Source organism: Etheostoma cragini, chromosome 8 (genome assembly GCF_013103735.1).
Source record: "Etheostoma cragini isolate CJK2018 chromosome 8, CSU_Ecrag_1.0, whole genome shotgun sequence".
In the NCBI taxonomy this organism is placed as follows: Eukaryota; Metazoa; Chordata; class Actinopteri; order Perciformes; family Percidae; genus Etheostoma; species Etheostoma cragini.
In genome coordinates this window covers 18,669,537-18,685,012 of record NC_048414.1, presented here as the reverse complement: position 1 = coordinate 18,685,012, position 15,476 = coordinate 18,669,537, and the positions used below count along the sequence as shown (strand labels likewise).

The window sequence follows — 15,476 nt, the reverse complement described above, 5'->3', positions numbered from 1 at the left end:
ACGTACCGTTAGCGTTAACTGTAACCGAAAATCATTTAAAATCGTTCCATAAAGCTATCGTCTCTGTCTTGGTAAGAATATGTTTTTTTGTGAATTGGTTTGTACATAGGTTCATTTAGAAGGTTGACATAAACTTTGTAAGACCTCTGCATTTTAAAAAAACTATTTTGTGTTTTGTCTCTTGTGGCAGATCAAGCACATGATGGGCTTCATTGTGCAAGAGGCCAGTGAGAAAGTTGAGGAAATTGATGCTAAGGTAATTAAAGCTTCAGTCAGTCTTGTGATTTTTGCAGCAGTGACCAATACTTGTCATACCCATCTGTTTACAGGCGGAGGAAGAGTTTAACATCGAGAAAGGTCGCCTGGTGCAGACCCAGAGGGTGAAAATCATGGGATACTTTGAGAAGAAGGAAAAGCAGATTGAACAACACAAGAAAGTGTGAGTTGATGGTCATATGTTGACAGTTTAGGAAAGAATTAAAGTGCTCGTGGAATCAGTTGTACTTTTTTTTTACACACACCCTTAAATTGTGAGCAGTGCAGGGGCGAGTCTAGGATCAGACGTTTTTGGTGACACAGCCCCTACTGAGAATGTGACACGGTGCCTTGCAAAAGTGTTGTTATGCATGTGTGCTGGCTCAGATGTGTCACTAACATTAGTGCTAGAAGTATTAGCGCTAGTGCTAGCTGAAGGTGCACTTGATTTAAAAAACAAATCAGTCAAGTTGCAGCATTTTTCACGTTCCAACTTCTAACCAACTTCCATCAACCACGCTGACACAGACTTGGTCTACTCGAGTCTGTTTGGAAATTCCAGAGAAGGCATTGCTTCATTTTAACTTTTTCAAACAAATAATCAAATAAAAGAAATGCAGGTAGATTTGTTTTATGTCAAACCATGCATGTTTTTGAACCTCTGATTGTACCATACATACCAGTCCGTCACTGCACATTGCTATTGGCAGATGAGTGACAATTTTGGTTAGCAAATCTTTGCTAAAACCAGTGTATGATGATTGAGGTTTTGTAACTACATGCCTTCTTGGGCATGAACGTCGCCAAATCTGCCTCGTCAATTCCAATTTTGGTGGCAAAGCAACTTAAAGTCTATGTGTTGGGAGAACTGGGGATCACGCTGAACAGCTGTTCTACAGGCTTGTTCATGCCTGCAGATAATTCAATAATTGACTTCTCCATCCACTCCTACAGCCAGATGTCCAACCTGCTAAACCAAGCAAGGCTAAAGGTGCTGAAGGCACGCAACGGCATGATCACGGTTCGAGATCAACGCTCATATTTTACACATATTCAGTTTATGATGCACAGCTTACACACAACTTTTGACGTTATTGATACGTGGGGCGCCTACGTAGCTCGCCATGTGAAACCCATGTACAAAAGTTTAGTCTTTGCCACAGCAGCCCATTATTCTCCATCTCTCCCCTTTCATGACTTCAGCTGTCCTATCAAATAAAGGCCTTAAACGCCCAATACGTAATCTTCAAAAAAATATTGATAGATGAATACAATTTATTTTAATTTAGTATTATGATTTGATGTATGCATATGTGCTTATGTTTTGTCGTATTCGCCACTGAATTAAATTCCAATAAAATAAAAGTGAATGGATATTCTTTTATGGTACTCTGATCATTGAAAAATAGTATTTATTTGTCACCAAAGACAAGCATTTAGACAGTACTTACCATACTGTATTATATACTGTATAATAGAGTCCACAGTATCTGAAGAAGAGTTTTTATAAGAAACACGTTATGACTTTAAAGTAGTTTTTTGGCCATTAGCAGTTTTATTTGCCCGATAACTGATAAAGTTAATGAATTAAAAAGTGCGTTCAACTAGGCTCGGCTATCAGCTCTGTTTGTCCTCTGCTTCGTTTTCACTCAACACTGAATCTGACTTAATGTCCTGCCCACAACACCATCTGACTATCTTTTACTGTGTATTATGTTAAAAGTTTCTTATTTATTAAATAATTGCTTAAAGCATCTAATCAAAGTTTTGTGTTGGAGTTTGTAACATTCCAAAACCTAATTTCGACTTAAAGTGCTCATATTATGCTTTTTGGCTTTTTCCCTTGCCTTTATTGTTTATATATAGATCTATAATAATATTATTATTATTATTATTAATAAATATATATATTATATATATTTTGTGCATGTTATATGTTTACAAAGTGAACTATGTTTTCTTTTTTTATTAAACCACGTAAACCTATTCTGACACAACCTCTAAATCCAATTATGGACCTGAAAATTGAGCATAACATGAACACTTTAAAGATTTTCATTTTCACCGTAAATGCATATCGGTTCCAAATATAGGGTATCGGTTTTATCGGCCTTGACAAAGCAGTATCGGTCGATCCCTACTTTAAAGTCATCTTAACTGAACTCTGTTCTTGTCTCAGGATTTGTTGAATGAAGCTCGTCAAAGACTTGCAGAGATTGCCGAGGACCCTGCTAGTTACTCTACCCTGTTGGAGGGCCTGGTGCTTCAGGTAAACTCTCCAACTCCTCTCATGGGAGGGCACAGTTTAATCAACAGCTAATTGGTTTTCTGAGTTTGTGCTTTTGTAACCTTTCAGGGATTCTATCAACTCCTGGAACATAAAGTTACCATTCGCTGCCGACAGCAGGATGTAGAAATGGTTCAGGTGAGGTTGAGCTGACAAAAAAGTAATTACAAGGGCCTCTGCATATTCTTTGTCACATGTATGATAGTTGGTAGCGTTGTGTTTTGTAAGTCCTTGTTTTATTGATTGACAGGCTGCTGTAGATAAGGTCAGCCCTATCTACAAAGAGGCAGTGAAGAAGAACATAGTTGTCAAAATCGACCTGGAACGCTTTCTTCCGTCAGGAATGTGAGTTGATTTTCATGTACTTTAAAATCCACTCTTACTTTATATTTTCAATTTTATTGTCAGATTTTCCTGGTGGCCATGATTTGAAAAAGGTAAAAGAAAGGTCTTCTTTTCTGCTAATTTGGTTCTTTATGTTTGTGCCTCCTTTTTGTTTTGACAGCTGCGGAGGAGTGGAAGTATATAATGATAATGGGAAGATCAAGGTTTCCAACACTTTGGAGAACAGGCTTGAAGTTATGGCACAACAGGTAGATTAACTGATGCATCTAAAAAAATCCTTCTACACACACACACACACACACACACACACACACACACACACACACACACACACTCTAAATGTAGTTTTTGATGTTTGCCTGTGGAGGGCAGCACCACCCACTTGGTTTTTGGCTGGTGGCTAACGGTAGGAGAGTCAAAAGGGAACAATAATTTAGATCATTCAGGGAAGTCTGTCATGCAGCACCAGTTGTTTACGCAATTTGAGGAGGGGGGGAGATGACGGTGTATGCTCATTTTCATATTTTGGATGTCATTACGTAATAATTTGCATAAAGCTTAGTGATTCTGTCAGCAAGGTAGATAGAAGGAAATAGAAATCTTTAGTCAAATAATCACAAATTTAATACAGGAATTTATTTTACCGTAAAATTATTACTTAAGTCTATCTTTAAAGTCATACAAGGAAGTCTACAAAGGCAGGGAAAAAGATCTATAAAGATTTCTCAAAAAGGGTTGGCTTGCCCAGGGTCAGGCCAGCTCAGCTGCGTCTTTCTACCGTCGCGTCCTGCTGTCTCTCTTTCCTACACCGGCCCTGCACCCTGTCCCCTCTCCTCTTTCTTCCTGCCTACGCACACAGGAAGAGGAGGGGCTGCTCCTCTGTTACTCAAAAAAACGATTCAGAGAGAGGGGACTGTTTTGGCGGCCACAGGAGAGAAATACTGCGCCTCCCGTGCTCGCTGGACAATACCGGTAACTTTTATTTAAAGCTAGTCGCTGTCTTTTCTACAGAAAGTCACCAGATTTGTCACTAGTCACAAAAAAGTCACAAAAGGTGGTATGAAAAGTTGCTGAATCTAAGTTGGCAACACTGTTTTTATGGAGACAGATGCTGTGTGTGTGTGTGTGTGTGTGTGTGTGTGTGTGTGTGTGTGTGTGTGCAGAGTGACAGAGAGACGGAGAGCAGGGAAAGGAAATGTAGCATTATCAGTTAACCTACCTTTGTCCATTAAAAAACGATATTGAAGCATCTGTTTTTCATGTTTTCCACTCATTGACATATGAACAGATGATGCCTGACATCAGAGTGGACCTGTTTGGTGCCAATCCCAACCGTAAATTCACGGATTAACTGGAATTGAAGAAAGCAGCGTGGACACAGGTGGAATATACTGTATGAGGTGACCATAGACCATCATCATAGTGGGCAAGAGTCTGCACAATCAACTACCAATCCCCCAGGGTCACTTAATGGAACACTACTGATGTGTTCATATATGTATTTATTTTTATCGCTTTAACTTGTACACATTTTATGTGTTTAAGTGCCTTCTATTTGACTTCTACAGGGATGTGTATGGGACTGCCATTGCTAATTTGCAATGGCATTGGCAAAACGTATTCCTTCAGTGGTTTTGGAAAATCTGTGTTTTTTTACTACTAGATTAATGTAATCAAAACTACATATTTAGGTCACCAAAGATGCACACTCTCCCCTCACATACTCCGTTTACATTTTTGTATTACAGCTTATAATATGGTATGCTTGCCAAACCTTTGACTGTGTGTGCGTGCGGACAGCCAAAGGATGTCTTCCATTGTTCTAAAGCACCTAACATATGAAAAATCAAAGAAATAAATGTGTGACAAACAGAGCTCAGCATGTTTGAGATATCTTTATTTACAGCTTGTAAACAGTTTACTCAGGCTATATCACTCTACAATAGAAATGTAGAAGCCCAGGTACACTAGCCACACAAACGTGTCTTGCATTGAAAATGTAAAAAAAAAAAAACTGTAGTGCCACAAATAGAATTTTTGCTGCTAAATTAGACTCAAGTACCAAATCAATGTGGCAACCACCGATTCTAATGAATGAATTTAAGACTTCCCGTTTTGATGCTTTAGAAAATATCAGCAACGATAAGGCTTTGCATATCTGTTTTCATCATTGTGCGCACACCATTTGGAGGAATGTGTTTTTATTTGTAACTAAGCAGCGAAATCAGCTCAAGGCTTCTCAAAGCTTTTATTTAAACCCTTCGGGGCTGTGTGGGGAAGAGGACGTCAAGGCAGACGGGCAGTCTAACCTGTGGCCTCTAGGCAGGAAGTGAGGCGTGTGTTAGGGTATATTGTATGCTAATGCTGGGATTAAAGCATTACCATCAGATTAACAAATGGCTTTAGCGTTTCTGGCAGCCAGCACCTCCCAGTCCACTGAAGGAATCTCAAGATTACAACTTTGACCTCACGGATGGCATGGGAGGATAGGCAAAAAGGGATTAAACTCCTGTTCCAGAGAAACACGTCAAACGCTGAGCTCTAAATGATTAGCATTGAAGTTAACCTAAAGAGCCAGTTCATACTTTGGCATCAAACTTGATGCAGTCTTAGCTTTTGATAAAGGGGGATTTGTCACTCCCAAAGAATGAGGCACAGCTATTCGCCATGACCAGACAAATGGTCAGATTGGCATTTTAGTTAGCAGCCTCAAACAACATGCGGCTGCTCTCTCCTAACAACCAGACAGAATTATCTCTCTCAGGAGAAAGGAACAGCCCCAGACATAATGCAGCACGCACGTAGGGATAACCAAGACAACTTGGGACACTTAACCCTCATTTTAGTCACACACATACACAGGGCCCTGTTTTACCTACAGAACCTGTTGACAGCATGTAAAAACCTAGAGAAACATGATTATTGTGAATCCATTGGTCCACATATTAGTAAATAGAGCCTCTTCATATCTCAGACCATTCCTCTTCCTTTGGTTAGCAGATTGTGGCCGTATCTCCTCTCTCTGTACTGTATTCACCTCTCACTCGGTTGTGTCGTTCATTCACTGCAGATTTAAGCAGCAGAGACAACACAGCCATCGCCACCAATGCCAAGCACTGCTATCCCAACAAACCTAGCACCGTTTCCCCTACCCCGAGAAAGTAGACACCCTGTGCAATGCCAAAAAGAGGAGCAATAACCAGAGCGCGACATGTTGCACCCTTCAGGAATGCTGATGGGCCCTCCCGCGTCATGATACGCCTGCAAAAGTACGCGGACAAAACAAGAGGGGAAAAAAAAACGTAAAGGAAATGTCACAAGGGCCTTTAAATATTAAGGTAACAAATGCATTTTTATATAGACTAAAATCTTACCGTGTGCAGTCAACAATTCCTCTGTATGTGTCCTCCCCTTCACCTTTTTGCAAGGTCTGTAGACGAGTTTTTATGACTGTACAGGCATTTAAAACACATAGGTGCACTGTCATTTCATCCGCTTAAAGATTACTGTCAGTGTGGTAATGACTAAGTAAGTATAGCCACAAATGACAATCACAGGATAATGGTTCATGTTAACATGTAGTGTAATATTAACAGAGAAGTAGAGAAGTCAAAAACTCAATGAATTGATTCCAAAATAAAAACAAAAAACAGTGTCCATGGCATGAATACTCTTTTCTGCTAATAATCCCATGATGCAATGCATTGCAAATAATAGACAGGGAGAGATAGTTGAGAATGAGTAAACAAGGGAGTGATTTTGGTCGCAGCCAATGTCTGACTACCTATCCTGCCCTACCAGCTCTTTTACTATGTCCATGTCTTTCTTCCACTCACCGTCCAGGGGTGTTACAGCCACGGCTGCAACTGAGCCTGCGCCGCAGCCTGCCAGGAAGGACTGCCAGAATGGCGCCCGGTCCTGCACATCGCCCACTTTTTCCCGGCCCAGTGCGTTTAAGTTGGCAAACAGCGGGAAGTAGATCATTGAGAAGGGGACATCCCTGAAAATTATCATTTCAAAAAAAAAAAAGTTAGATTAAAGGATTAAATCTCAAGGATATACTGTTAAGTTATTAAAAAAGAAATGGGACGGACTAAAAACTAAAGTGGGAGAGGGTTAAGTCCCAGAAACGTGAAGAGAGAATGAGACATGGCCCCATTCAACTGTAGTACAGCAGGCAGACATAGCTGCAGGAATCTATTGATCAGTGTTGATTGGTAGAGGTGTCAGGAATACAACAAACCCTGTGTGAGTTATGCAACGTGAAATCAACTCATTAAAGCAGCGAGGACAAATTTGAATGAAAGGAGAGACAGTATAAGGGGCCATCAGGAACATCTAACTACAAATCAAGGAATATCTTTGTGTGTGTGTGTGTGTGTCTCTCCTGCATGCACATTGCCAAGCGCTGTAGCGGCCTCTCCAGCATGGCGAGCAAGGCTCGCTCCTTCCCCCCTGTCTGAGCCACATAACTACCTGGATGTGTGACGGCTAGACAAAAAAAGGGGACACGCCGAATCCCAGATGTGCCACATTCGATTGAACCGCACTAGTTGAACCACGCTTATAGTTTTAAAGTTGTGAAAAAAAAACCAAGCAAAGCTATGTGTTCCGAAAGAGGCACGTGTGCAAGCTCATTTAAGTGATTTGTTTTTAAAGGTTTCCAACATGAGTGCAAAGTTTAAAAAGCATAATGTCATGGACTGAGTGGGACACCAGTCAGGTCAACAGACAATGGATTAAAATTGACACCAGAAACAAACTGCCTGGAATGGTTCAATATCCTGGACCTTGGCTGACTTTTCTACTGATGCTATGTTCAAAGTATTTCTGTTAACAGTATATCACCAAGGTGGGCCTCTGTCTCAGTCTTGCTTTTTTAATTTATTTGTAAAATAGTTTGTAAATACGTATATTAAAAGAGACATTAAAACAAATCATGTATTGTAAGTATGTGTGAGAATGAGGGAGTGTGTGTGTTTATGTCTTTGTGTGTATGACCTCATTAAGGTGGCTCCTGCCCCCCTGTAGAGGCCTGCCAGTCCTCGGGTCTTCAGCAGATCTACAGTGATCCTGGTGGCCGAGGTCCGAGGTGGAGGGATCGGTCGCGCTGATGGGGGGGCCACCAATGTTGGAGCTGGACCAGCGGCAGCAGCCTGAGCTGGAGTTGGAACGGACCTCTGGGCGGCTGATAGTCAAACACAGACTGTCCCAGGTTAGAAAACACATGCAGGCCAATGTAATCCTGCAGCCATCCCTGTTACTGAACAAAGGATGGGCAACCAGCCTTTGGTTTTCCCTTTTTTTAATTAAAGATTCTTTTTTAGGGGGCTTTTCCCTTCATTAGTGGTAACAGTAGATAGGTGGGAAAGGTGGGCGAGAGATGGGGTGAGCTAGTGGTCGCCCCTGGTTTTACCATTTTTGACAAAAAGTCAATGTGAAGTTTTCCAAAAGATGCTTTCATAAATAACAGTTATAATCAATGTGCGAATGCTCACATTGGGAATTTATTGAGAGGCATGGTACTTGCAGTGTGTATGATTAAAGGTGCAGTCGGTAAGACTTATAAAACTAACTTTCTGTCATATTTGCTAAAACTGGACCTATGTTTAAGTTAAACTATATGATGCAGGTTATATAAAAAAAAAAGGCTTCTTTGGTATCATCTACAGCCTGTAGTGCGATTTGCAAAAATCCACCCCTCCCTGTTCAGATTCCCCAAAGAAGGCAGAGTGGCGGGGGGCGGGGTCAATGCATGTCAATCACTGCTCAGGCACACGCATTTCATAGCGTCCTCCCCTCTCCCCCGCAAGAGCTGCAAATAGGTTTCCCCCCCGCTCTATTGTGCACAGCTCTCCCTTGTGGAGAGAAGGGCTTAGGAGACCGTTTTGGGCTTTAGTGGAAAATGGGGGAGGGACTGAGAAGTTGTGGATGGTCATGTTTTTTGGCTAAATCCTGGATCTTCGCAATCCATCGACGGAGACCACCATGTTACATCGCTAGGTTTCTCCAGTAGCCCAGAACGGACAAACCAGCTCGAGAGAGGGCTTTTCGCTGCTTTACGTTCTATACACTTGGAAAGGGAGGGTTGAGTGAAGGGTATTCAGATGGTTGCAATCAGCAACCTCACAGGTAGATGACACTTAATCCTACTCACTGCTCCTACACCAGATCAATGTTGGCATAAATAAGTGCACAAAAGGTGCAATTTTCAGAGTTTATTTACTTCCCAAAATGTCAGTGCTTTTCATTCTTTTAAACTGACATGCATTTTAGTAATGTAATGACCAACTCACCGAGCCTTCCTGCATCCTGCAGCTGGATCTTAAGCATCTCCATGGGAGTGGTGACTACCACCTGACAGGTCCCAGCCCCACACCCTGCCAGCACCTCGCCCCACAGGGGCAAATGCCTGAAAACATAGTAACGGCTTTGTTATACTCACGTGCAAGAATAACAAGAATAAGCTTCTGTAATAATAGGCCATGAGTCAGTGTAATCATTTATAAGGGCTAATACACAAGCATGACATTTTTAAGATTAGTTTGTTTGCTTGCCAGATTTTTAACAACATCAACAAACACATTTGTTACTGTACTAAAGTGCTCATATTGTGCTCATTTTGTATTCAGAGGTTATATCAAAACACTGTAGAGTTAGATGTTTAATTTGCAAAAAAAACCATATTTGTGTTGTACTGCACATTGCTGCAGCTCCTCTTTTCACCCTGTGTGTTGAGCTCTCTGTCTTAGCTACAGAGTGAGACATCTTACTTCTGTTCCATCTTTGTTGGGAGTCGCACATGGACAATTCCTAGGTCAGCACTACTAGCCAGTCAGAAGCAGAGCACATGCGCGTGCCACGCTAGCAGCTAGGCGAGCATTGTAACGTGTGTGACAAAGTGATGCACGTTCGTCACAGAAGTAAAGGCTGGACTACAATAGAGCTGTTTGTGAACAGTGTTTTCTGTTGGAGATGGTATGTCCCTTTGGGTTGGACTTTGGGCTTTTTCACATAGTAAACCTATAACATAAACAACTTAGATATATAACACAATAAAGGCAAGGGAAAAAGCCAAAAAGCATAATATGAACACTTTAAGAAATCTTTGAAAAAAGCCCAATGTGTTACGTTTAGTACAATAGAAACATGGTGTTTTCTGAAAATTAAACCACATAAACCTATTCTGGTACAACCTCTAAATATAATTATAAACCTGAAAATTAGCATAATATGGGCACTTTAAAGGTAGGCTATGTTTCAGCTAGAGCTACTGTATACTGTAGCTTGAGATGCTTTGTATGTGGCTTCATTATGTGATGTATAGTCAAATGGCAAAAATCAATTCACCCATTCTTAGAGAGCTTCTGTCTGAAGACGTCATTGGCAGCTAGCTTGATGGCTTTTTCTGGTGTAACAAGAGTGAGGTTCACCGCAGCACCTGGAAAAGACAAACACTTTGACAGTTTCCAGGTACACAAATAGAACAGTAGAAACAACATCGTAGATTAAGTTCATTGTAAAACACAGTTGTAGTGTTGTTTGTCACAGGGATTAGAAAGGCTAAGAATACCTCTGTAGCATCCAAAATAGCCCTCCGAGCGTATTGTCTTTGCCAGGCAGTCCAGCCTTTAAAGTAAAAAAAATAAGACAATTGACATTTTGTCTGTTTTTCATTTGGTCCTAGAATACACCACACCACTGTTCATATGCTTCACAATTAGCTCTAATGACAGACATGTATTTAAAATTATTAAAGCATCATCTAGCCTGGCCTTTACCCAAATACTCAATGACCGTGTATTCGGTCACAACAACAAAATGGACAGAGAACAGCGGTGTCAATGAGCTGTTCTGTTGAACATTTCTTTTCTTTGCAATGAGCAGGAAAAAAATCCAGCCTTGTGATTATACAAGCTATTTTCCTTCTCTGACTCACAGTGGGAAACCGGAGAAATGTGCTGGTTAACACCGGCCACGCCCAGCCAGCCAGCAGTATTGATGCCCACCAGATGTGCGCAGTTGAAAATTCAGGGTCGGTCTTTTAAGGACACACTGAATTTCTTAAAACTTCCTCACAAACTGAAGTAGTTGCATGTGAAATAGTTTGAGTGCATTCATTTAAACGTTTGTCTGATTTGTGGTTAAGTTACCACCACAACAGTCCATCAAAACACACACTGTATACAGCCATTTCCCGAATATGACCCCATGAGGGAGTTTTGTACAATCTCAGAAAAACACTGGGCCAAATAGGGGAAGAGTGTGTTTAACAGTGCTGCTCCACCCTCTAAGATTCAGTAAGAAAGTATGTGAGTCTGCATCATCTATTCTGATTTATTTGTAGCTCAAATCACAAGAGAGCACATTTAACCACCATTCATCTGTTCATTATCAGTTATTTTGAAATGCCTTTACAGTTCAGAGACTCTTACATTCATCTGTGGCCATTCCCTAACTAATATAGATAAAGATGAATGTAGAGCCTTTTTCTCAATAATAATTTTAAAAGTGCAACTCAACGACAGTATCGAGTTAACTCGGGACAGGAGAGCCCTACTCACATTCCTTTGTAGACTTGGATGCCCTGCTGGTTCTGCAGGCGGGTCTTAGCCAGGTCAATAGGAAATACACATGTCACACCAACCAGGCCTGCTACGCCCCCATTAATCAGCTTAGCAGGGAGAGTGCTGAAGGATCAACACAGACACACGCACACACATAAGCATAGAACAAATCACCAACACAGGCCATGCAAATGCCAAATTACGTCACGGACAAAGATACACACACGCGCACACACACCACATAGTGAATGCATTTGTTTTCATTAAGCCAAACAAACATGGAAAAAGTACTTACCTAACTTTCTTCTCCGCCATCCTGCTTGGGTTTGGGCTCCAGGCCCGCTACTCCTCTTCTTTTTCTTCTCCTCCTCCTCTTTCTCCTCCTCCAACTACCCCTCGTCTTGGTCTTCCTTTTCCTCTTCCTCTTCCCTCTCACACTTTGGCATGCAGCTGAACGTTGTCACCGCAGCTCAACCCTCACCTTCCCACCCACGCCACGAATGCAGCTCAACGCTTCTTTTAACGTGGTAGCAATGAAGGGCCTTCTTCTCCTACCTGGTATGGTCAGCCTTTCTGCTTTGATGTGCCTTACACCAAAACCCAATCTCTGCCTCCACTGCCTGGAAACACAAAACACATGCAGTTAATATGGAGTGAATTAGATGAAAGCGCATGAGACTTACGTTGGTCTATTCTCCATTAAGCCCTGTTGAACAGATGTTTTGGATGGGGATAGGAGTGTGTCTTTGTTATGTAGGATTGCCACACCTTACATCAACTTAAAGAGTCTTTAGAGAGAATTCACAAATGTGAATAGCGGCATATCCCAGGACTACCACACTGAGACAGAACATCTTGAGTCTCTCTAATCTGTCTGCTAAAAGGGATAAGAGTATTTGATCTAGCAAGGGGGGCAGTACTGAAAATGAGGGGCTGGAATCCAGCATTTAACAAAGGACTGAAAAGGAGATTTGAATGGAAGTTGTAAAATCAGTTTGACAAGTTTTTTTTTCACCTTTATTTGTCCTGGAAGTACAACGGTTTGTAGTCCAGCCGTAAGCAATGTGTAGCACACATAATACAAATGCTGTTGAAACCTTATCTTAGGTTCGCAGCCATTGCTTTCCTTTGCTATGTTTTCTCTTTTTTAGCATTCTTTTTCTGCCTTTTCCCCTGGTGACTTCCCCTTCCCTCAGCTTCCTAATTAATCTCTCTTAATCTCTTCACCTCCATTCCACCTCTATTTTTACCACTGTAAACCTTCAATCTAGTCTGGCCTGTCCTCTCCTCAGAGAGTTTCATTTTCATTTATATAATTTTCCTTTTTTTTCACGTCCAAATATTTTTTTTTCTATTGATCTCCCCTCTACACTCTGTCTTTTCCATTGCTTGATCCTAGTCACATTCTACACATGCCTTTCACTGAGCCTCTTTCTGTGAAACTTTCTTTCAGCTCAGCTCCATTCACACACAGTAGTGACCCTGCCAAAACACAGACAAGGGTGCCTCACCGCAAGCCAACCTCCAGCTCCCAGACTTCTACTTCCCTCAGAAACTGCCCTGAAACACCCCGCCCATACAGTTCGCACAGCACAAGTCCCCCCACAAGACAGCTTTCAAAAACTTAATTTTCTTCCATCCCAGCGTTATAGCAGTGGGGAAGGGGGGTCTTACCTCTGTTGGTGCTCCCAAAGACAGGATCAAGCTGTCCACTTTCCTTTCACTTCAACAATGCGTGCAGCAATGGTAGTCAAGCGCGAGCAATCTGAGAGACCCGGCCGCCACTCAGGGGCCGTTGCACAAACACCAGCATTGTCCTGCTGCCTAAGTCCCTCCTTCTCGTGGTGACTCGCTGTGTGACACAGCCCCAGCAACACAGCTCTACACTAACCCAACTCGAGATAAACGCATGCTGCAGCCTCAATGCATGTAACAGACACAGCAGAGACCCACAAATAAAACTCTGTGTGTGTTGTTTCTAAGAACATATATATTTACAACATGAACAGCAACAAAAAAAGACTACCCATCAGTAATGAGCTCTCTATTCAACAGTTCCAGTATTACATAATGCCTCTAGTCAATTTGAATTCCACAAATGTTCTGTTCACAGGCTTATAATTACAAGCAAAGCATTTATCTTGGAAAAATGTAAAATGCAGTAATTAAAAAACAAGAAGGTCAACAAAAAGAGCATGTGACTGCCATAGCAGCCTCTCATTGCCCCTAAACTATTTGTACATGAGCATTGATTGGTGCATTGATTCCTGTTTATGGAAAAACAAATAGCCTACTATCAGAGATCATTTCACTCATTTACTCATCTTACATTAAAGATAATATTTTCGGACGCCTGGTTAGCTCACCTGGTAGAGCACGTACCCATTTAAAGAGGTTCAGTCCTCGACGCAGCGACTGTGGGTTCAATTCCGATATGTGGCCCTTTACTGCATGTTAGTCCTGCACTCTCTCCTCTTTCATGTCTAACCTTTCCTGTCAAACATAAAGGCATAAACGCCAAAATAAACTATTTTCCAAGTTGGCTTTCACATTTTAAGCACTTGGGGAAAAAATGTTGTTTTTGGTGAAAATAGAAAACTGCTTACGGCCTCTACTGTATGTCAATATGTATCTGTAGTGCATTACTCTTAATGTTTAGACTTAGGATATAGAAAATAAATCTTTATTAGAGGATAAAAGGATAAACGGTTTCTAATTGTTGACTGTAAAAATGTAGAAGAATAAACTTTTAAAAATGTATAAATAATTCATAAACCATAAGCAGTTAGTTTAACATAATAAATATGTGGATCAGTGATACCAGTTATCTCCTGTCATTATCCAGTACCACAGCATACCAAAATATCCCATTTGTTGAATTGTATAAATTCTTTTGTAATAGTCAAAAGTTAATAAATAGTGAAAAGTATAACACATAGAGCAACTATATGCATACAGTACTTACTATTATACGTACTATTTCTTTGCAATAGTATACAACACCATGAGAGCACACTTTTGAAATGAGAAGCTCTATTTGGAAATTAAACCTAATTATTTTGTTGCCCTGAAATGGAAAAAGAAGTATTAAGATGCTAAAAGGAATAAAAGTCCAGCATTGCAAATATTTTGTAAGTAAAGGTACAGAAATACTATCAGGAAAATGTGCGTAAAGTATCAGAGGGGAAATAACTCATTATAAGGAGTGGAACCTGTGTGTGTTATACTCTTGTATACTATCAATATGTTACCACTGAACCGCTGAATTCCAATGATTATTATACTGATAGATACTTTGATCAATAATTTGTAGAGGAAGGCAGTGTGGCTTAAGGGTCACCCATTCATGCATGGTGTCCACTATAGGCATATGTTACAATTTAAGGAATTGGAAGAGATCATTGGAGCCACCTTAGGCTACAGATACTCATACTTTACAATTAACACCTTCATGCATGCTGTCCACGATATGCATATTGTCTCTGTGACATATAAAGAGTTTCCAAAAGTGTCATTATCAATGTACTGACTAGATTAAAGCATGGTGACACACCATCTGACTTTTCAGATAAAGATCTAGAAGACTATAGACAGAGGATAAGGCTACAAGTTATAATTATGCTTTTCTATTAACTCTTTTGACACTGTGAATTTTCCTCTGTTTGACCTTTCTTTTAAACATATTGCTAAATCATCATCTTTTCCAGCTAAGCATCTTGAGGACAGTTGGCAGCAAAGGACAGAGACTACGTCAATAGAGCGTAGCGAACTATTGAACCGGTTTGAGTGTTAACCTTGCACATGTACAGTAGCTCAGTTTTACACCAAGAATCCCTCTGTGCCTAGCAACATCACAACCTTACCTAAGGTGTTGTCACTGCACTGACAGCCCTGTGACCGCTGCCCTGCCCTACTGACTGAACTGCTGTCACCTTTAACACAAAATAGACCATGGGAGAGTGTGCAGGTTTGCAATCCAACAAAAGACTACAACAACATATGTATTGCACTGATTGACACAC

At 40.9% G+C, this 15,476-nt stretch overlaps 2 protein-coding genes across 2 annotated transcripts; one reads left to right on the top strand and one right to left on the bottom strand.

Annotated features, from left to right (window-relative positions):
• Positions 1 to 157: 157 nt before the first annotated feature.
• atp6v1e1a (ATPase H+ transporting V1 subunit E1a) lies at positions 158 to 4,761 on the top strand (the record flags this gene model as incomplete). Its single annotated transcript, XM_034879088.1, has 8 exons — positions 158 to 256; positions 330 to 439; positions 1,210 to 1,276; positions 2,435 to 2,524; positions 2,612 to 2,680; positions 2,793 to 2,887; positions 3,048 to 3,135; positions 4,176 to 4,761. Coding segments are annotated over 8 exons (681 nt in total), but the record flags the coding sequence as incomplete, so codon positions are not given.
• A 2-nt stretch (positions 4,762 to 4,763) lies between these two features.
• On the bottom strand, positions 4,764 to 13,384 carry slc25a18 (solute carrier family 25 member 18). The gene is made up of 10 exons (XM_034879058.1): positions 13,129 to 13,384; positions 11,750 to 12,074; positions 11,452 to 11,577; positions 10,461 to 10,516; positions 10,238 to 10,328; positions 9,184 to 9,299; positions 7,889 to 8,075; positions 6,724 to 6,887; positions 6,262 to 6,337; positions 4,764 to 6,148 (listed from the first exon to the last, which is right to left on the bottom strand). The coding sequence occupies exons 2-10, from the start codon at positions 11,767 to 11,769 to the stop codon at positions 6,007 to 6,009; spliced, it is 978 nt and encodes a 325-aa protein (XP_034734949.1). The 5' UTR covers positions 11,770 to 12,074; positions 13,129 to 13,384; the 3' UTR covers positions 4,764 to 6,006.
• Between the last annotated feature and the right edge of the window lie 2,092 nt (positions 13,385 to 15,476).